The sequence below is a fragment of the Microtus ochrogaster genome, unplaced genomic scaffold (genome assembly GCF_000317375.1).
Source record: "Microtus ochrogaster isolate Prairie Vole_2 unplaced genomic scaffold, MicOch1.0 UNK18, whole genome shotgun sequence".
NCBI classification, from domain to species: domain Eukaryota; kingdom Metazoa; phylum Chordata; class Mammalia; order Rodentia; family Cricetidae; genus Microtus; species Microtus ochrogaster.
The window spans coordinates 5879013-5901399 of NW_004949116.1; the positions used below are offsets into that span (position 1 = coordinate 5879013).

At 50.8% G+C, this 22387-nt stretch overlaps 1 protein-coding gene across 1 annotated transcript; it reads right to left on the reverse strand.

Annotated features, from left to right (window-relative positions):
* Window positions 1-797: 797 nt before the first annotated feature.
* Krba1 (KRAB-A domain containing 1) lies at window positions 798-22022 on the reverse strand. Its single transcript, XM_026789389.1, is given in 18 exon segments — window positions 798-2900; window positions 3922-4032; window positions 4307-4426; window positions 4966-5100; window positions 5191-5385; window positions 6006-6134; window positions 6590-6742; window positions 8487-8663; window positions 9042-9215; window positions 9632-9832; window positions 10568-10717; window positions 11353-11526; window positions 11937-12071; window positions 13219-13374; window positions 14011-14160; window positions 14623-14742; window positions 21744-21909; window positions 21911-22022. Coding segments are annotated over 18 exon segments (3300 nt in total). The 5' UTR covers window positions 21956-22022; the 3' UTR covers window positions 798-2091.
* Between the last annotated feature and the right edge of the window lie 365 nt (window positions 22023-22387).

A 22387-nucleotide genomic window follows, 5' to 3' on the forward strand; every position in this document is an offset into this window, starting at 1 on the left:
CGTGCCGGCTGTCTGCAAGGCAGATGTGCCAGGGAGAGCATCACGGGGAGCCCTTTCAGTGACTGACAGGACAACACGGCCTCTTGTTTAGAATTAAAAGAGTCACTCAAGCAGGGCAGACTTCCCTGTCCTAGCCAGGGCTACCCACACCAGGTGCCAATTTGTCTTATCAATTTAAGAACACCCAAGTCTCCCAAGTAGGATTTTGAATGTGAATGTTTCTTCTCTGCCTTCTGAACATGTCTTACCCCTGCCCATTGGCACTGGAGGCACCAGCATTGCCCCGCTAGCCCAGAGATGCAGCTGCTCATTCCTTACAGGTGGAGGCTGCGGCCCTTTGCTTCTACTCCAACCTGCAAGCAGGGAGCTGGACTTGTCAACACCCTGTGCATACTTTGTTTTACACTCTAGGCAGACTTTTTGGGGGTTTGCCTTAGTCCCTAGGTCAGTGGTTCTGAACCTTCCTAATGCTGTGACCCTTTAATAGAGTTCCTCATGCTGTGGTGACTCCAACCATAAAATTATTTGCTACTCATAACTATTATTTGGCTACTGCTATGAACTATAACGTTAATATCTGATGTGACCCCCTCGCGGGCCACGAACCACACTCTAATATACTTTAATCTCTGTGCAAACCATACTCACCAAGTCCCAGGCATGGCTGCCTAAGGGACTCTCAAGTCCTGGATATCTCCAGAGACTGAGAGTCACTGGCAGAGCAGCCAGAGACTGCTTATGATTGTCATGGACAAGGCCATACTACCTTCCCAGCTCCCCGTGTGGACAGGCACATCTCCTGAAACATCCTCAGGTTTAAAAGGAATTCAGATCAGCTCCGAAGGACGTGAGCTGAGTGAATGTGGATGGGCAGCGGTGGCAGAGCCAACCATCTCACCAGGGCAGAAGCAGGTGGAATGGCATCTAGGCAGTCAGGCCAAACCCGAGACCGGCCCAGGTCTCAGGGTATTATAAGCTAGATGTTGCCCTCCTCCTCGTTTATATGCTGAAGGCTTAATCCTAATAGGCACGGCCAACCCGCAACACTCCTAACCTGCTTGTAGCTAAGGAATAAATACTACATATGCAATCTAACACAAACTTGTAAACATATTTAAAACATTTTTTTTTAATCTCAACTGTCTGGTTCTTGAATGTGAACTTTCTAGATGACAACACCATGTCATGATGTCAAAAGGCTGACCATACTGCGCACCCCGCTGGCACTTCAGAAGGTGATGTTCCTTAGAGTCTTTGGAGAATAAATTCAAGTGAGAATGAGTGCCACCCGAAACATCTGTGTTGTGGCAGAAAGGGCATTTGGAGAAGATGCCATGTGAGCATGAAGACAGCCCCCAGCAGAGCCAGAAGCCCTCTGGAGAACCAACCCTGACAAGACCTTGATTTGGGACCCCTGGTTTCAGCTGCCCAGACTAAGCCTGTAACACTTGTGCACAGCCCTAGGAGACCGATAGATGTGCATGCTCTTCCCCAGGAGCCCTGTGGCATGCTGCACCAGCCTCACGGCACATGCTCAGTTCTCTTGAGGTGTAGGTACGGAAGAAGGGAACATGCCTAACTCTCACTGTGCTGGTGACAATCCAGGCGACCATGCCTAAGTGCTGTCCTCTCTGAGCACCCTTCCATAGAAGCCAATGGCCTTTTCTTAGCAGCTAATATATTTAGTTTTAGAATCCATATGGATCAATTCAGCTCAGACCACAGGCCAGCCTCTCCCTAAATGAGATCTGTGAAGTATTCACTCCAGACAGATAAAGGCTGGCCTTTCAGTGTCCTTGAGATCAGGAGCAGCTGGCTCTGTGCATATGCTATATGCATGACACTCACTGGGAACCTAGATGGCTCTGATAACGGAGGAAGAACTGGCTGACTGAACCTGAGCCAAGAAAGCCAGAGGTATGGCTGAGAAATGCCTCTGTAGTGGCTCTACGCAGACGCCATAGGAGCCTGGCACAGCAGAGGCAAAGGGTCAGACTTGCAGCAGCACCGAGAGGGCTGGCTGAGCGGTAAGGAAGACACAACCCCTGGGAAACAGGCACCCTCACAAGCCTGAGCAGAGGAACGGCACAGTTAATGGGCCCCCCACCTTGGATCCCTGTGGTCACCTCCCCAGAGGTCTTTGCTGAGGGCTCCCCCTAGCAGGCTGTTAGGTTCCTTGTGCTGGTTTGGAATGCTGATGGCTGCCACTCTAGCGGCCTGAGGTTCTGTGTCTGTACTGGTTGCTGGTGAGGCCACAAGAGGGACCAAGGCAGGAGGCACTGAAGGGGAGAGGGGATTCTGGTGGCAACCAGTGTGTTCCAGAAGGGGATGTGCAGTCAGCACAGTGTGGCCTCCAGGTACTGCGATCTGCTGGGATGAGCTACAGGTGGGCCTGGAAGATTCTACCAAGGAACCATCTGGAGGCAGTTGAGGCACCAAATTGCCCTTCCCTCTAGAGAGTCCTGGGCGGTCACCAGCCTTGCAGCCTTCTGTCTGAGCCCACAGGATCTTTGGTCTGGGCTTGGTGGGGCCCTTCTGCCTCCAGTAGGGTAGGTGTCTGTGGTCCAGTCTGCTGGCCCAGCGAGGTCTCCGGGAGAGGGCCAACCGCCAAGAAGCCTGGCCTTTTGGTCCAAGGCTCTGTGGGCGCCTTCCCAGCCGGTCCATCCGGGTCCTCATGGTGGCCACTTCCTGAGTCAGGCCTGCCAAGGCTGCTGCAAGCTGGTCCAGCTTGTTCGTAAGGGCAGTACCAAGGCTGTGCAGCTCCTGCTGCAGGGATCTGCCACAGGGGCATGGTGGCTGTGAAGAAGTGGGTGGCCACGTTGACAAGTCAGTTGTGGGAAGGGGAGACTTGCTAGGTGGCTCCAGAGGGTCCCCAGAAAGCAGCTTTCCTTGGGTCCTGGCTAAAACCAAAGAAGCAATGGGTAAGAGTGCTTAGGTTGTAAGGGCCTTCTCTATGGCCTCAGAGATGTATTTAGTGTACCCAGTGTCCTGCCCCTTTAAAGCCTGGCTTCCAGAAAATTTTGATCTTAGGGCTGCCCCAACCCAGAAAAAAGCCTAGTTAATTCTTCAGTTTCACATCCCCTGGAGTAGGTCTCACCCTAGGCAACTAGGGTGCTGGTCAAGGCCCCTGCCATTCTTCAGCCATTTAGCTCAGAATGGAAGAGGGGTCTGCTGTTTGTTAAACCCCAGCCAAGGCTCTGCCTTTATCTTTTCAGTACCGTTAGGGCTGCAGACAGGGAAGGACCCACACCCTGTCTCACTAAGTTCTTGAATTAAAGCAAGGATCTGAAATTGAGGCAGGGGATCACGAGTTTCAGATGGCCTGGGTTACTTGTCTCACACAAAATCTTTGAAACCTTGACTGAAACAAAAACTAACAATTCAACATCACAAAACACTGTGGTCTGATGCTTTATCTGCGGGAGGGCAGCCAGGGCTTGTAACAAAACCTCGCATTCTCGAAGGGGCCAAAGCTTACAGGAAAAGAAGGTGCCCAGCACCCAGCACAGGTACACAAGGCAGCAAGGGACATGTGGCATGGGCACCCGAGTCCTGCAAACCAAGGACGGCTCAGGATATGGGTGCATCATCCTGCCTGTTGTCATTGTGGGTCCCTGAACAAAACCATGTGAAGCCTATGCTCTGTGCAGGATTCCAGCCAGGTCACTCAACAGTGCTGAGGTTCAGTTAACCTCAAACTCAAACTTTGTCTCCAGATGCTTCTCAATGCCTCTAAAAGGTGAGCCTGGCACTTTTATGAAAACCCGGAAGTGAACCATGTACCTGAGTGGCTTCAGTGGAAGACTTCCCTACCCAGATGATGAACTTGGACCACGTTTACCTCCTTAGGCTGAGGTCTGGGTTCTAATTTTCTCAGAGGCCACTAAAGCACAGCAAATGCTGCAGAAGTCACCAGCTCACCTGTGCTGCTGGGTTGCCCATGTCCAGGCTCCAGGTCCTTGGGGTCTTCAGTACCCTTGGGCTCAGGCCTTTCCTCTGGCTGAGGGGCAGGCCATGGGTACGTAGTTGCCTCTGTAGAAAGAGCACAGAGCACTTGGGACAAGGACAATATTGTTTTGCTAGTGCCACTCCAACATGGGGATATTCTGATGAGCCACATGTACCCATTCCCACCGTCATCCCAATGGCAAATGTGCAACTTTTAAGCAGTAATTAACTCGGGTGCAATGTGTTGGGGATCCTAACACTGGTGGGCTGGCCTGCTGTGGCATGTGGAGCACACGCTGCTGTGTCCTGCAAATCCTCAGTGACCTGTAAGAAAATGTGACAATTCCAAGGTCCCTACCTCCTCTTTTTCCTTCTTCTTTAACTTCAGCACTGCTGACAGGGCCAGGCTGGCATGTGTACTCTGCAGTCCCTTCTCTTCTGGGTGACTGGGACTTGACTCCTGTCCCTTCTGCCCTTCCTGTTAGGAACAAAGTCTGGGTCACAGCTCAGGTGGAGAGTAAAGTGGCTTGTAATACCAGGTGTCATCTCTAGACTTCGGGGCTAATCCCAAGAAGTTCTATTCTCACTGTGTATGAGATGTTGGGGACCACACCCAGGGCCTCATGCATGCTAGAAAAATGTACACCACTGAAAAAGATCACTTCTGATATTTCTATTGTTTGCCAAGTTTAAAAAATGTTATTGAATACTAACTATATGGTGTGTGTACATATATATATATATATATATCTGTACATATACACACACATACATATATATGCATGTATTAATGAGCATATATGCAGATATTATGTACCTATCATTCAGTGGTTTACCAAGATCTCCTTACAGAACACAGCCCTTGGATCAGCCTCCCTCACAGGATCTAAAGTTCAACAAATTAGGGGGATGTTTTAATGAGAGTCAACAGAATAACAATGAGACTCGGAGAATCAAGTCTGGACCTACGGACCAATGGGGACTGGTCTCTATCATCTAGGAGGACTCCAGGCTTACCGAGGCTGCTGCAGTCCCTGGGCTCTGTTCTCGTAGGGTCTTCAGCAAGACAACTACTGTTGTTGACTCTTGGAGATGCTCCAGAGACAGGGCACAGAGGGCCAGGACCCTTACTGGAGGGAAGGGGGTCTCTCTCTGTGTCATAAGTAAGCTAGCATCAGAGTACTGACAGGCACCTCAAGGAGCAGCTCACTGCCACCCCCACCCCCACGGCAGCAGACTCACTCTGGAGGGGTGGCTGCCAGAATGCAGGCTCTGGCCTTAGGTCTTCTCCATCGGAGCTGCTGATGCTGGAGCTGGAGCAGGGGCTGGGACTGGGGGCAGGGCCAGTCACGCAGGTGAAACGCAAGGGTCTCACGGGCAAGATCCCCCTCAGAGAGCTCTCCAGGCAGTGCAGGGGGGAGGGCATGGTGGCTGTCTCTAAACGAAGGAGAAAAAAAGTTCACTGCCCAGTACCCGACAGCACAGTTTTGATGATCAGATACTCAGGATTCATCCTTTTCTGCTCAGCCACAGTCCATATGGGCTCTGGGGGAGGGGCCTGAACAACTTACTTTCTGGTCCCATGTCCCTCGGCAAGTGAGTTGGGGAACTTTCTGGAAGTTCCAAGCCCTTAGAAGCTACTCCTGGTCGGGTTCCAGTTGGGTCCCGTGTCTTGCAGGCTAGGCAGCCCTTCCCATCGGGTAGGCTGCAACTCTCAACTTAGCAGAGCCTCTACCCAGAACTATGCAAGAGCTGGCAGTTGAGGGCTACTGATGAGCTAAGTCATCCTTCCACCCCATGAAGACTAGAACGTCCTGCTGGAGCTGCCTAAGGTCAACAGTGTGTACAGGGGTACCCCTTAATCCCAGCAGCATCTCCACTGCAGGACCCCACAAGTAAACCAAACATCCTATTCTTTCTCAGTCCACTCTGTTTCTGTCTACTTCTATATTCCACGCAAGGGAAGGGACAGAGCAATAGAGAGATGGGAAGACTATGTTGTCTTGGCAAAAGTTAACTGGAAGGAAACTATGGTGTGAACACTGAAGGAAGCTCACCATCTTTTGGCCATTGCCACGTTCCTGGTCTGACAGTCATCTGTGGACTGCCTAGACCGAGACTCCTGTTAGGTACTTCTCCTCGACCCTGTCCGAGGTGGGGTGGTTCACAGGCCTCGCCCCTCGGTCCTGTTTTAATGAGAACAGTTCTGACAGTCCTATGGGACCTCATACTGCCACAGAATGGTCAGATTTCTACCACTGCCAGGCTTTTAGCACACAAGTTTCAGATGTGGAAATGACCATGCTTGGTCACTACACCAGCCCAAACCCCTGGGATCTCTTTACTCCCAACCCAAAAGACATGGTATCCCAGAAGGTGTGTAACTCAGTGCCCAGACAAGAAGGCACAAGGGGATGACACAGTCTGCAAATCGGAGCAGCTCACTGAAGCAGTGGTGCTGGGCCTTCCCGTCCTGGACTCCACCACTCACTTAACTGAGTCTGCCTGAGTGGGGAAGTGACTCTTTCCAGAACATCCTCTCAGCTTAGCTGAGATCTGGCCTAAGGGCTGCTATGCCACTGCCAAAGTCACAGTGCAGGAGGGATTGCTTTCCCCCAGGTTCCCACAAATACCACGCTACCTTCTTTGTCTGTAGTCCAGTTCCTGGGCTCTGGTCTCTTCAACCCCCTGTCTACAGTCAAGGAACAAGGCCAGGCAGCCTGTGGCCTGGGAACTGGGATCTCTCTCAGACAGTTCTCCAGGCCTTGGAGTGGAGAGTTTCCTGGTGGATATCCTGTAGCCAAACATGAACAATCTTAGATGAGTAGCCAGTGCTCTGTGAATCCCTGAAGCCTGCCTCTTTTGCCCTGATTAGAGCAGAGGAAGGAGGCTCAGAATATAGGACATGTCCTGGGAGCTCAAGGCCCCAGAAGGAGACATAGCCCCACATACTTGCCATCCCTTTTTGGGATAGCCCTGCTACAGAAGTCTGCCTTGGGGGGTAGAATGAAAGCGTCTAGTTTAGCACAGCGGTTGTCACCATGTTGAGGGGTGGGCTGCCTGCTTAGAGTGAAGGACACCCTAACAATCCAATGTACACAAGGCTTCTTTCACCCCTCCAAGGAGGGCAATGATGCAGGCCTTCTTGCCTCTCAGGGTACTCCTACTGATAGAGTCTTGTGCAGACAATGGGAACTAGGTGATGTGAAAGTCTAGAGGGATAAGGTAAGTAGACAGTACTGCCATGAGGCCATGAGGCATCTGCTGTCTACTCTGGAACCAGGCAGAGGTTGTAAACAAGAGGCTATCATGTGGGGCTGGTGTAGCATAGCAGAACATGGAAGTATAGGCCAAGTGTTTGCCAAGCACACCCGAGTTTGATCTCCGAAACGCATATGGTGTTGGAAAATTTAGAACTGACTCTTGCAATTTATCCTCTGACCATTTGTAAGCCACAGTACAAATGGGGGGGGGTGTGCACTGAAATTGAAGGACATTTGAGTTCTATACTGGGGGAGGTTCCTCAGTGGGTTCAGGAAAAGAGAAAGCAGGCGCAGGCTCTGCAATGAAAGCCGTCTCCCATACGCTACAATAGTAACTCCTACTTGTAGCAAAATGTCACTTAGCTCTTCTATGTGCCAGGCACGAGCAAAGTAAGGCATCCTGCCCATGATTAGGCAGTGTTTGGCAAGACTACCAGCATCTCTGATCGGGGCAATAATAGAGTATATGTAAATGTGTGACTTGCCCAGCGTCTGGTTTTGTCTGTGCCTTCTGTCGTCTGGGCCTGTATTCAGCTCTGCTGCTCTAACACTGGGTAGCACTCCGAGCCAAGCCTTACACTGATTCTGCTGGAGACTTAGAGTTGTATAAATTAGGAGTTTGGTAGACGTGGGCTTGGGGACTTTGAGAAAATGCAGCTGTTAACAGCTGTCCATGATGGCTGAAGAACAGCAGGCAGACTGTGTAACTCCTCAGGGTAAACTAGAACGAGTCACTCTGGGCTGCTGGTGCCATGCGACTGAGGCAGATGTCAATTTACATTTCCAGGCCTTTAGCAACGGATGTGGCCAGGGCACAGCTGGTCAGATGCACTGAGTATCCACTCACAGGACAAGACAGACATGATTGTTGCAAGAGGAAAGCACAGGGGAATGCTGAGAGAGCATCAAAAGATCCCAGTCTCCAAGAGTGACTTCCTTTGGCAGGGCCCAGGAAGGCACAGGTGACCAAGTCTTCTGAGATCCTTACTCTATCTTCCCTAAGTCAAAAGTCATTTAGTATTATAGACACTTCTTTTTGTCTGTGATAGGGAAGTGTTTATTATAAGGGAGATTCTGGGCACACTGCCAGCCATTGTCCTATCCCTTCTGGGCCAAGCTACTATAACAAACCCTTCTCACCCTGCCAAGACAAGTCCTGGGTCTGTTTCTGCTTTGGTATACACAGTTCTTTCGGCACTATGGCAGAGATAATAGTGGGCAAGGACCAATGTATTCCTTCCCCGAGGATTCCGACCTCAGGCTGGACCAGCTCACCTTTCCCAAGTCGTTGCCCCAGATTGTTCCTGGGGCTCCTGAAATCCAGATCCCCATCACTGCTGCTGGCTGAGGAGAAGCTGGTAGGGGTACCCTGGGAGCCAGAGGGTTGAATCCCAGGTCCCTCTCTCATGCAGCCCTGCAAGCTCAGAGGTAGAAGTGGCTCTCTCGTAGCTTCTGCAGAATGAAGTATAACTGGGTAAAGGAAGAGCATGATGGAGAAGTCCTTCAGCCTTAGAGTATATGGCACCAGAAGACCCAGTCCAGGGAACCCCTTCCCCTTCCAGGGTTTCCCATGGCACTGACCAAAGTCTACCTACCACTCCCGTCCTCCCACAATATAGTCTTGGGAATAAGAAGTCCTCAGAATAGGGAAGTGGGTGGGTAGAATGTGGCTCTCATCAAACCTGGATAGCTATTTGGGTCAGGCATGAAGCAGGGGTTAGGAAAGAAAGACACATATTCAAGGAGGCCCAGAGAAGATGACCAGATGGTGCCCTCAGTATCTCCCCTCACTGTGTGCACAGAAATAATTGTTAGCCTGGGCCCAAGTACCTTCACTGTGGGATCCTTGTGGCTGTAGTTCAAGCCTCTGAGATCCAGAATCTCCTGGCTGGGGACTTCTGGACCATGAGGTGGCTAGCGGCTGAAGAGGTGATGACCCACCTGGAGGAATGCCCTTTAGACAGGCCTCTAGAGCTTCTAGTGGTGAGCTTGAGGCCCTGCTGGCTGGACAAGAGAGGTCACCTTGTCATCTCTTGCTGGGCTCTGGCCTGCTAGTCAGACCCCAGCTTGGTCTTTGGCTATCTGGCTGGCCCACAGCCTAACTTCTACAGTAGGCTCCAGGGATCTGCTAAGGAGGAGATCCTCCAATGAGGAACCTTGAATGTGTTTTCTGCTTCTACAGAAGGAATGACGCTGTCCCCAGTTCTGAGAAGGGTGGACTAGCCACCTGCGTGTTGTGGTCAGCTTCCACAGTCAGGACCTCACTGTAAAAAGAAGGTCCTGAAACCAGAGGGTGGCTGAGCATAGGCCTGGATTGAGAACACGGACTAAGAACAGCTTGGGAGGAGAGACAGGGGAAAGGCTCATTGACCAAAAGAGAAGCAGGTTCTTCCCTGTGGGCTTTGGAACCCAGAACTTACCGAGAGTCATGGGGCCCCAGCGGGGTACACGGACCTCTCTGGTATCTCCAGTGAAATAGGGACTGTGGCCTTGCCTGCTAAGCTGGCAGGATGCTGGCGCTGGGGGACTCTGAACCCAGCTATCTTCTACTTTCACCATGGCAAGCATATTTCCAGCTCCATGACTCCGGCGGAGAGGAGGAGTCTGGGGGCATCTCATCCCTGTGGGAAAGGTGGCTGCTGGGAAACCCAGGTTTCAGGCTTAGACTCAACCTAAGTCTTGGGAGCTCCACTTCATAGGGCTAGGAGAGACTTCCAAGGCTCCTCTGCCTACACAGCAGTCACTGGCTCTGGGTATGATCACCTCTCAAGCCCAAGCACAGTTCCAAGTAACACCCCTACCACCTCTAGGATGCTCAGGAGCTTTCTAAGGGATGTTACAGTGAGCCATTCCCTGGTCAGCAACAAATCAGATCTTGCTCCTTGTGCAGCAGGTTTGGCTCAAACCCACCCTCTCAAAGCCAAGTTCTCAGGAACACAAGTTTATTGATAAAGTGACAAATAATCCCGGTCCAAACATACGTGCTGAGAATCACATCCTCCAACCATAGACCCTAGCCTGAACACAGGATGGCAGGAATCCCCCAGCCACAATTACGGTCTACTGTGCTACAACTCCTGCCTATTTCATTCCCTGTCCCTCCCCAACAGTCCTTCGAAAAATTTCCTGTAACCCTTTTCTTCCTATAACAGGAGCCAGTTTAGAAAATTATGAGACACTCCTATACGCTTTGTTCTTGTACAGCGTGATGGGGTTCAGCATGGGACTGCCTAACCTGCATGCTGACTTAAGGCATGGATTTGGTTGGGAAGGGTCACATACAGCTGTGCTCAGAGCAGAGAAGCCAAAGACAGACGTCTAGCTCCCTGACCACTAATCTAACCAATGACCTTTACCTCCAGAATTCCTTTTCCCGGGATCCTCCTGTAATCGCACGTCCCCTGCTCCTGAGGGGCTGGGACGCCTGTCTGGGGCTTCTGGGATTTCCTTCAGACAGTTCAGCAGTCCTTGAAGGGGACAATCCCCAGATACTGGCTCCGTCTTCACTAAGGGAAAGGACACACGTTTCACTTAAGGGTCCTCAGTCTCCTGACAGACGGACAAGGACTGTCCTGGATTGTAGTTTGAGCAGCACAGGGCTAAAAACCAGGACCTGTAAATCCTATGTGTGGGTAGCACCTGGCCACAGCTAGGACTCAGGGTGCAAACTGAGGGATATAGGCTGGCAGTTTCTGAGTATAACTTAGCTTCAAAGTCTATCAGGTCTTGACATACACATGAAATGTTCATACAAGAGAGGAATTCTGTAGTTAAGTTCACCCCAACCGGAGAATGGAACAGCTGCCCTCTACAGATGCAAGATCAAAGGTCAAAGCTTCAGCAGTCTTTTGAAGGGAAACCTCAGGCAGACCTCAGTGTCCACTGACACCCCATTCATGTCAAGAGAAAGTGACATTTGAGCACCAAAGTCCTCCTCAGAGTCCCATATCAGGAGTAGAGAACAGTGAAGAGAGCAGGACAAAGCTGCTGCTGTCATCCTTGAAAGCCACTGACCCTAGGGACACAGGAGTGCTCATCTCATGGACACAGCACGGAGCACGGATAGCTAAGAATGGCAATCTGAGCTTCCCAGGGATTGTGGAGACTTTGGTCTGTGCAGGCCAGGTGCCCAGGGACTCACCCGGGCAGGGCAGGCTCCCTGGCTCCACCTCAGCTCTGGTCTGCTTCAACACACTCAGGCCAGGGAGAGAAGGTGGCAAGTCTGGGGCTGTCCCACGGTGCTGGGGCCCGGGCACAAGGATTTCCTTCAGACAGTTGATGAGGCCTTGCAAGGGACTGTTCTCAGGAGCGGTTCCTATGCACATACAAGGCAGCTAAGGTCAGTGTAGTTCTGAGAGGCAACATGAGACCCTCAGTTATTTCTGCCATCACTGGGCAGCTAAGAACCACCCATACAAACACACAAAGCTTATCTTACAGCAGTGGCTCTCAACCTGTGGGTTGTGACACCTTCAAGGTCACATATTGGATATTTATATTATGATTAATAATAGTAGTAAAATTCTAGTTATGAAGTAGCAATGAAATAACTTTATGGCTGGGGGTCACCATAACATGAGGAACTGTATTAAAGTATCGCAGCACTAGGAAGGTTGAGAATCACTGTCCCATAGGGTTGTCTTGAAGTTCAAATGAGCAAGACATGGCCTTCTCTGACTCTGCTCAGCTTTAGACTACGAGACCCCAGGAAAGCCAGTCTTTCACCTGTTCCTGTGCTGTCTCTATCCTGTCTTCGATGGCTCTTGCTCTGGTCCAGGCTTTGAGTGGGATGAACAGAAGGCTCTCCTGAGGCTCCTAAGCCTTCCTTCTCTATAGACAGTGGGTTATCAGCAGTTCCTACTGCAAAATACAAAGAAAGCAGTGTTATGGGGGACTTGGGGTTCTGGAATCACCCCAGATCTGCTCCCCAAGAGGACAGATTACTCAAACTCTCCAACCCTGAGAGCCACCCAAATCCTAAAAATTAGCCTCGTGCCAGTGCTATCTTTGGAGGATTTGTTCCAGGAGGCTTGGAGGCTATTTCCTGTTTCCTTCTGGTTTAGCTGTAAATACCCAGACTTATTTATGCTGAATGTTTCCAGACCCATTCCCTGACCCCAGTCTCTATCTGGCCCAGATGATGGAGCCAACAGTCACAACACAGGTCAGGCTTGTACTCATGCTTCTTCTTCTTCTGGGGTGTGTGTGTGTGTGTGTGTGTGTGTGTGTGTGTATGTGTGCGCGCGCGCGCTGTTTTTGTTGTTGATGTTTTATTTTTCCTTAGAGACGCTTTTTCTCTGTGTAGCCCTGACTGTCCTAGGACTTGCTTTGTAGACCAAGCTGTCTTCAAACTCACAGAGATCGGCCTGCCTCTGCCTTCTGAATGATGGGACCCCCCGGCTGCCCTCATGCTTCCTCTGTGGGGCTTGTGAGACAGATGGCACATGGAACCACAGGTTAATTGGGGTATAATTTAGGGGAGTGTCCATTTTAATCTTTATTCATTTAAATATTCTAAATTAAAATACCAAAACAGGGCTAGAGAGATGGCTCAGCCATTAAAGGCTAAGCTTGCAACCAAAAATAAAAATCCAAAACATTCAGACAAGTACAATTTCAAAGTATTTTAGAAGACAAACTGAGACCCCAGGGAAACTTTAGTGAGCAGCATTACTTCCCTGCTGCTAGCTGTGCTGAGGCAGTCTGAGAATCAAAGCAGGTGCACACAGATAAGAGACCTACGGGTGTGCACATTAGGCACTGCCCAGAGTTCTCTGTGTGTCTACAGTCCTCAGCAATCAACAAAGGGATGGGCCATCTGGAACTGAGCATCAGATTACCGGGTCTGCAGTAGAGGGCAGGCGTGTTTTCTCATGATTCAGAAACCTCTGTCTCCAGTCACCTACAGAGGAAGCTGAGCCAGAGAAAGTGAAGAGGGTGCAGGGTCCAAGGCCTGATTCGGGGTTTGCAATGCTGGGTGTCCCTGTGCGCAGTGGGTCAGACTCACTGGTAGGTAGGGGGCTTTCTTGTGCCCAGTCTCCAGGAGGGCCACTGGAAGATGAGCTGCCTGTGGGTGTGGCGGCCAGGCTGGGGTGGCTTGCAGGGCTCTCCGAAAGAGAACTGAGCAGGCTGCGGGGAGGGTAAGTTTCCACGGCCCCGGCTACTGTTGGGAGATGGAGAAAATGCCAACTGGTAAGCTGTCTTAACATCACCACAGTCAGAGCTTTCCCTGTCATGCTCCACTAACGACAACCAGGAGCCAGGGACCTTTTCACTGCCACTGCTGAGCTCTGAAACTCGAAGATTTTTGTCTTGGCCATGGCCTGAAGAGCACAGAGCAGTGAGTATGAAGCCGGTGCCGCTCCACACCTCTGCTCCCTTCCCGTGCCACCCAACATTAACTGAAGAGGGCTGCAGCAGGTAGAGGGCCATGGTCTAGGGTGAGGTGGGTCCTGAGCTGACTGAGTGGAGTGGGAAAAAACAGACAGTTGCTGAAGCAGAAAGAGAAAGGCTGGCAATAGGATCTAGGACCCCCTAGCTATCTGGACAAAGCTCTGCTTCTCTCCTGTTCCCCATAGGGACCAACACACTGCTCACCACCATGCAAAGTGTAAGGCAGCAGGGAGGGATCACCACGTGACTGGACAAAGACACTGAGAGATGGCAAGAGCTGTTCCCATATCCACTAGGTCCCAAAAGCTCAGAGGATGAGCACACAGAGGAGGTCAAGAGCTGGAAGGCAGCTATGCATTGCACTGTGGACTGTAGGGAGGTCACTCTTGCAGCTTGCATGACTTACCCTCAGGCGTCGCTCGATCCCCTTCCAAACTGGTGCTCCCACTCTCGGAGTAGTCCTCAGCACCCTTCACCTCTCCAAACAGGAACTCCGGTATCTCCTTTACCAGCTGCACTAGGGCGGTGAGGTGCAGACTCTGCTGGGGCTGCCCTCCTGTGGAAAGTGTGAGCCCTGTGCTCAGCCACCTAGCTCCCCAGGGAGCCCTACAAAAGCTGGAGTAGCCCCAGGGAGCAAATGGCTCAGAGAAGGGAGGGCTGAGCTCACGAGGTTCTGCATGTTACCCAGTAGCTCCTCTTGCCTCCTTTCCATTAAGAGCAATACTGAAGGGCCCTGTGGCTCCATCTGGCCTGCTACCTTTCTTCCCTTACTCTGGCCCCAGGGCCACCTCTACTGTCTAAGTTGCAGGCTGGCTCTGGGTAGTGGTAAGTGGGTCTAAGTCAGAGGTTCTCCCCCACGTGACCTCAGGTTTTATTCTGAACATTCTCCATGGACTAGACTACATGCAATGAGCCTCCAACCCAGAGGAATAAGGGGTAAGCCTCAAGGAGGCCTAGACTGAATTAGCTGAAAACCATGACAAGAAGGAGGTGCTCAAAGTCTATGGCGAGGACCTACCCTGGGAACCATGCTCCACTGGGGGTTCTTGTCCCTTATCATGGTGGCTCTCTTCTGTTGTGGCTCCTCCAGGCCCCGAGGGTGACAGGAAGGCAGAGAGAGGAAGCAGCTCAGAGGTCCCTGGGGAAAGAATGAGCAGTTACTCTGGGAACTGAGTGGCTTTTACCCTCCCACAGTCATGTGATGGCCCAGATGTCTGCTTATCTATGCATAGCTTTCCATATGTTTGTGTGGTCACCAAATTCAAAGGCCATATACCCCTAAAGCTCTGTACCCAGACCCCCACTCTGGCTCATAGAAACGAACAAAGGAACAAAGAAAAGTGAGGCTCTGGACATCCTCAAGCTCTGAACACCCCTAAAACTACTCAATTCACAGATGAGGAGGCTAAGGCCTGGAGGAGCCTCGGGTCTCACAGAGACTCAAGACCCCTGGGCAGGGACCCTGGCCTCCTTCACTGCAACCCTCTTCTGTCCCTGCAACCCACACTCTGGAGGCCTCGGGCCCTCACCCACAGACACCAACGTCTCGTAGTTTTCCCGCATCACGTCTCTGTAGAATTCCCGCTGCCCCTCTTGCAGGAGCCGCCACTCTTCTTCAGAGAACCGCACAGCCAAGTCCTTGAAGCTGATGGGCACCTGTGGGCACAGTCTCCGGGGGGGTTGGCTGCATCCATGCCAACAAGGCCCACCCAAACTGTCCCTTAGCTCAGTGAGCCACATGGGTCTCCTGGTAGACATGGGTGGGACCTGGCCTGGGTCTAACAGTTACTGGGACAAAGCTGCAGCTAGCTGGGCACCCAGGAAGATGTGCCACCAGCCACATTTTAGAAACAAGGTCACCACAGGTGTAACTAGGAATGAAATTACATTCCTTAGTGCACAGCAAGTCCTATTTGCTGTGCCAGTTATCAGGACTATCTGGGAACCCGAAACTCCAGCACAGTGGCACTGAGAGGAGGGACAACGGTGACTACAAGACCAGCTTGTTACCAGTGTCTAGTACTCTTTATCCCAAATTCTTGGGCTCGGACGTGTTTTGAATATTTAATTCTGAATGTTCTCATGTACATAATAAATTATTTTAGAGATGGCACTCAAGTCTAAATAGAGATTCATCTATATTTTGTTCTTTATACACCTAGCCGAAGGTAACTTTTACAGTGTTTTTTGACAGCATTTGGACTGCAAGCGATCACAGGAGCTCTTATGTGGACTTCTCTACACAGGGCATCTTAGCGCTCACAAGTTTTGCCTTTTGGAGCATTTCCCATCTCAGATTTCCAGACTAGGGTTAACCAACCCATATAGCAAAGATAAATCGCACTTCCTGCTCCTCAGCAGAGATGACATAATTCATGTCAGAAATCAAACACCCCCAACAGCTGCAGGCGGCAACAAAAAAAACTCATGAAGCCCTGAAGGTCTAAAGAAGATAGACCCCTTTTCACCTGCCAGCCAGGCAGCAGGTGAATCAGGCACTCGTAGGTCTAACCTGTGCTTAGGGCCCTGATCTCCAGGTTCTGAGCTGCTGGGCAGAACCCACCTTCACTTTTCCAGTCCCACAGGCCCTGCAAGGCTTCGACTCTCCACAAACCCTGGTCCAGCTGTGGTTAGTTCCACAGGGAAAAGCTGTGACAGCCGCTAGCAGGTGCATGTAGCAGAAGCACGCAGAGGGAGGTGAGGGTCACAGAGCCCTTCTAGGGGCTCCACCTAGAGGCCCCAACTCACCATGCTCCCTACCCCGTGCCTCCCACAATTGCCACTTAGCACTGAAAGCCTCTAGTATACAGTCCTCAGGGACTCAGAAGAAACCTGAAACCCGGGAGCTTCAAATAGTTCTTCGCAGCCACACTCCACACCTTTATCTGCTGTGCTCACCTCCTGTACCCTGTGACTCTGTAAGATGAAAGCAATCTCTTCCTTTCTGTAAAAGTCATCATTCCGTAGACTTTAAAACAGCATGAAAACTGAGACAATGACCAACACCTGATAGCCACGAACTAAAATTATGGGAGAAAATAACCATACAAGTGACACAAACAGAATGTAAATTATGGGAAGAATCCATCTAGGTTAGAAACAAGTGCGATCTGCAGGAAGGACCTATGAAAACGGGAACACTTCTAATAAAGCAGAGGAGAGCTGACTGTCTAGTTCATGCATTTAAGTCAGTGACTTTAAAAACTGTCTCTCTTACTAACTGGCAGCCTTGCCACCCACTGCCTGCCATCTCTCTGCCTTCCATTCCTGACAGCTGACAGCTACCACTGTGCACACACTAGGCTCATATACCTAATGCCCTGACATTTTGAAGTAGTTAGGCTCCAACAACACATCTGGCTAGAGACCGCATTCCCAGTGACTGCTGACAGCCAGAAGGGCAGAAGGGATCAGAGGCAGTGAGCGTCCTTTGCCTCTTAGCTCACTGTGCATTCCCAACCATCTCTGTGGTCTCCTGGTCAGCAGCCTCCTTCCCCAAGCTTAACTTGTGCCTCTGGCCCACTGTGGCCACTATCCCTCAGACACCTCAGATACTCCACAAACTTAGAGCAGGGAGCCATTTTGCATTTCTTATTGGCCTCCTAGCATATAAAATGTGGATAATCTTAGGTTCTGTACTGAGGAGCCAACACAGCAGGCCTGCCACTGCTGCCCTTCAAAATGCCTAGACCGGCAGGCACCTGGGAATGTGCATCTCAAAGGATTTCTACTGGTTAACACACTAGCTAATCTGTATGATACAGCTTGTGCTGAACACACATCTTCTTTCTAGGTGTCTGCGAAGGCAGGTGCCAGCAGAAGATGTCTGAGTGACCTGTTCTCAGCAACAATCCTGGGTGTACAGTCTCTGGCAAGATTCTCCCAGTTGGCATTCCACATGGGTCATTCACTATTATGCTGGGGGAGCTAAGTGCTTCTTGGAGATTGCACTGGAGGCCTCTGGGAAGCTGCCCTCGAGTTTCTCCTAACCTCACATCTGTTGAATTTGTCAGATGTTTTCCTGTTGTCATGGATATAGCTGTGAGTCTAACTACCTGCTAAGCCCGAATCCTTATGGGCATCTCTAACTCTCAAATGCTCTTGGGCATGCTAGCACAGGACCCCATTACATTTGGCCACCTTATAACACCTCCCCACACCCATGCATTCAACCTATCACTTCTAGTCTGCAACTCTGCCACAGCTCTGTCCTCTGGTCCTTTCTGTGCTGCTCTCTTCCACCTCTTCCTTCTGGTATCCTATCAGCCAATGCTTGGGAGCCATGGGGGCTGGTTGGTAGAGGGGGAAGAAGCTGGTGAGTCCTCATGTGTGAGCTGCAGGCCCCAGGCCTGTGACAATAGGTTCAGAGTCCAAAGGAGCATATACATGCTCCCTACAGACCAAATATGGATTTTTGCTTACTTTAATTATTGTTTAAACATGTTCAGATGCTGCTGTGATGAAAAAGCATGTCCTTTAAAAGTCATACAAATTATGACATATGAACATCTACCATCCAGCAGCACTAAATAGAAGACTATGTGACATCAGGGAAGTTTCACCATCAAGAAGAAGTCACAGAGGCAAAAGAATAGAAGCCCCTGTTTATAATCCAACTTTCTCACTGTGATAGCTAAGGGAACAGGAGTGATCAGTCCTCTGAAAGGGCAACCAAGTCATGACAACAGAGAGGCATGGCCCAATGGAGCCTGCAACCTAAGAACTGGAACCTGGTCAACTGTTCCAGACCCTGTCAGAAGCAAGGCTCCCACAGAATAGCATAAGTTTGTAGATGGAGTCCAGCAAAAGGCAAGGACTAGCTTGTGGGTCCTTGACCTTAACCACAGGACATGTGTCCTCTGGCCTACATTGCAGAACTCTTCCTAAACAGCAGTGTGGTTCAGGCTGCTGGAGCTCCATGCTGCCAGCTGTCAAGCTTGTCCGACACCTCTACGCTCACGAGACAGCTCTCCCTCCATTAGCACTTGGCGTCCCATGCAGGGTCCACTCTAGGCACAGGAATGAATGATTAGGCCATGTATATATTAAGGCCATTATCTGGGGGAGCCATTTTCTGATGAAAGGACGGGTTCAGCCCTCTTCTTCCTCTGTTTACCTATGTTCTTCTGCCCTTCTGCCTTCCACTGTGGAATGACAGTGCTATTGGCAGAATTTGAAGGTCCCCACCCCCACCTCCACCCCCACAAGCTCATGTTTTAAAAGCTTGTTCCCTGCCTGCTGAACTATTTTAGAAGGTTAAAGACACTACAGAAAGTGGACCTAGTACGTCATGGGAGGTGGGTCCTTTGGGGTGTAGTCCTCCTGGTTCCTTCCTAGCACACCCACTATCTCCCAATCATCAAAACTTAGAGAACATACGCTTGCTGCTATGATGTTCTGCCCAACTACAGGGGTCAAATGACCATGACTGAACCCTCTGAAAGCACGAACCAAAATAATCCTAGCCTCTCTTAGGTGTTTCTGCTGGGTGTTTGCCAACACAATCCTTGCCAGATGTCAGTCAGTTCCTTGCCAGATACTGGTCCTTTGATTTTGGATTTCTCAGCAACCCAAACAGTGAAAGAAAGATCTATTTTGTAGTTGTTTGCTTTTTGAGAGAGGGTCTCACTATTGCAGTGCTGGCTGTCCTGGAACATGTTATGTAGGCCAGGATGGCTTTAAACTTAGAGATTGGGCTGACTCTGCCTCTCAAGTGCTAGGATTAAAGTCAAGAGCCACCACACACAGTCAAAATCTCTGTTCGTTGTAAGTGGTCCATGTTAGGTGTTTTATCATAGAAATACAAACAAGACCGTGGCCAGACATTCCATAGCTGTATCTTCAGACTTTGTGCATTCTCAGTTTGTCAGCTCCAGTTTTTACTGGCTTCCTCTCTGTCTGTGTCTGTTTCTACTTCCGTAACAGATAGCTGAGCAGGGAGACTTATAGAGAAAACAAACTGATTTCTTATAGTTGCAGATGCCAATAAGTCCAAGGTGATGGGGCCATGTTGGCTGAGCCCCCTCTCCCCCGCCACATCATATAGTCTATAACAGTTTGATGGGGGGGGGCATCACACAGTGAAACCAAGCAAGTCAGAAAGGCCTTTTAAACAAGGCGACTCCCTCAATAACTCATTAATAATAAGTCCAATGACTTCCCCACAAAGCTGGGAATTGAGTTTCTAATAGGCAAAATTTGGAGGATATTGTTAAACACCAGCATTCTAATTCATTTGTCTTTGTGGGTCTGCTTAGTGTTAAGTTGGTCCTCTAGAAACCACAACCTAAGGTGCACTGAATGCCAGCATATTAGTTATGAGACATCAGTGACCCATCTGAGCCTTGTCAAACTCATCTGTAATAGTGGCTCTTGTCCTAGTTCACAGGGATACTGTACATACAGAATGAATAAGAATAAACACTGGGGCACACAAAGTGCGAGACTTATGTCGCTGTAGCCAGGTCTATCTGCCTAACGTTCATCTCCAGAGCATGGTTTGTCACCTCAGGCTCTTCTAAACACTTGGCTTGGGGGGTGGGCATGTGAGGCTCTTTATCTCAAGGCTAAATATATCTGCCTCTTCTAGGCCTCTGTGTGCAATATTTTCCAGACCTATCTCCATCCTCGCCTAGGAAATCTTCACCGACAATGTTTTTTTATAGAATGTGAACGAGAACTCGCTGTGACTCCCGATGTTCCCTTCAGGGGTTTCCCAAACAGAAGACGTGGAGCTGGGGATGTTGGTCAGATGGTAAACTGTTGGCCTAGCGTGTTCTGGGATTAATCCCCAGTGCTACACCAGCCAGATACAGTGACACATGCCTATAATTTCAGGTGGTTGTAGGAGGGTCAGAAGTTCAAGGTCATATTCAGCCACGTGAGTCCTTGTCTTCAAAATAAATAAATAAATAGATAATAAAAACAAAAAGTGAAGAGTGACTAGTGTGTGAGAGGGAGAAGGAACAGGAGGAGGAGGGGGTGGGGAGACTGATGCAGGAGGATAGTTACCACTGGTCTGTCACATGGGTTCCTGCCTCCAGCCCTCAGAAGAAAAGCTTCTGGAGCTAACTTAGGGCCACTGTAGATGACCGACCTCCTTCTTAAGGCTTTGCTGTGTCAGTCTCTAAGAAACTGCGGTTTCAGCACTCAACAGTATCGGTCTGTCTACCTCACAGTCTTTGTCGACTCCATTGCCCCAGCATGCCTCAGGCTACCAGGTGGGAACTTGTAGTCAACACTGAACATACAGACTGCAGGCCTTCCCTATCCGTCTCCATCAGACTGTGTCCTTCTTGCATTCCCAGGGACCAGACTTGACCATCTTCTCCATGCAGCTACACAATATGACGAGACATCCTTCCTTGAGCATCAGATCTGAGAGGTTCAACTCCCTCTGTCTCTACTACAGGGTCAGTGAGCATTTCTGAGTAAGCGCGTTCTTGGGTTGCCTGTCAGCCAAAGCTACAAAGGACACTTCTGGGCCAGGCAACATCCCATTTACCTTACTTACTGTTTCTCCCCCAAGATACTAGTGGGGTACTAGTGATATCTAGCCACACGCTGTGCTAGCCACGGCCCCAACACAGCTGCCCAAGTCTGGCAAAGCTCCTAGGCAACAAAACTGCACATCGGATTCTGTCTACCTACAAGGCAGTGCAGCAACTGCCCTGGCATTTTCACAGCCTACGACCTTGCCCAAACTGTACCTAGGCCACAACAGATAGGACTCTTCTTCCAGCGCTAGGATTGACACATTTTACCAGCATAACTTGGATTTGTTTTCTTCCCTCTTTCTTGGCCCCACTCCCCGGGATTCTATATCTTAACAAAAGTAAATGTCAGATTTAGTTATCCCTCAAATCCCGCCGAGGCCTCGATCGTGCACACTCTCTCATTGATATCTTATACTGAGAACCTCAAGGAATGAGCTCCCCAGGTAGAAAAAAAGCTCTTGGAGGAAGGGGAGAGCTCTACACTTCTGGCCTGGGAATCCTGGGCATCTAGCTGGCCTGGTTGGGTTCACCGGAGCTCAAAGTCGGCGGTAAAGGCCCCTTTTGCCCCCTCCCTCCCCCCCGGGCCGCGCTGCACCGAGAAGCTCGGCCGAGGCGTCCATCGGTCCGCAACGGCTCGTCTTACCTGGAGCGCCATGGCGGAACTCAGCTTCGCAACTCCCTGGCCCACCCAGCTTCCGGCGCGGCTCCGGTAGGAGGCTGCACCGAGACCCTTGAGACCCTCGAGACCCTCGAGAACAGCGGTCCAGCTCCGCACGACAGGAGGCGGGGCCGGGGGGTCGGGCCGTGCGGGGAGCCGCAGTGTTGGCTCGCCTGGGTCGGCCCGGCTGCTTGCATCCCTGGAGGGGGTGGTCCCGCTTCCGCCCGCAGCCCCCCAACCTCACCGCGAAAACGACGCAGGCGCAGACTACACTTCCCAGAGGGCTCCGTGGCTGGGACGTGGCTCCGGGAGGTGTGGCGGGGGCGCTCTTTACTGCTCCGCCCCTCGCACCTCCAGCTCTTCAGGTTCTGGGATCCGCTTGGAGTCGGCTTCGTTCAGGCAGGCTTGCGGCTGCGCATGCTCAGGTGCAAAGAACCGTTCACCCAAACAACCACCCACCCACTCGTGCCTTCTGAGCGTGTCCTGTGAAGGTGCCAGGTGGGGATGCGTGGGTAAGAAGGGACCTGTTTCTTCCATAGGCCGCAGTCACGCAAACCCGATCCCGAGTGCCTGAGGGGCCAGGGCACAGTGACTCATAGCCACACTGACCTTGTCATTATATTTTTTGT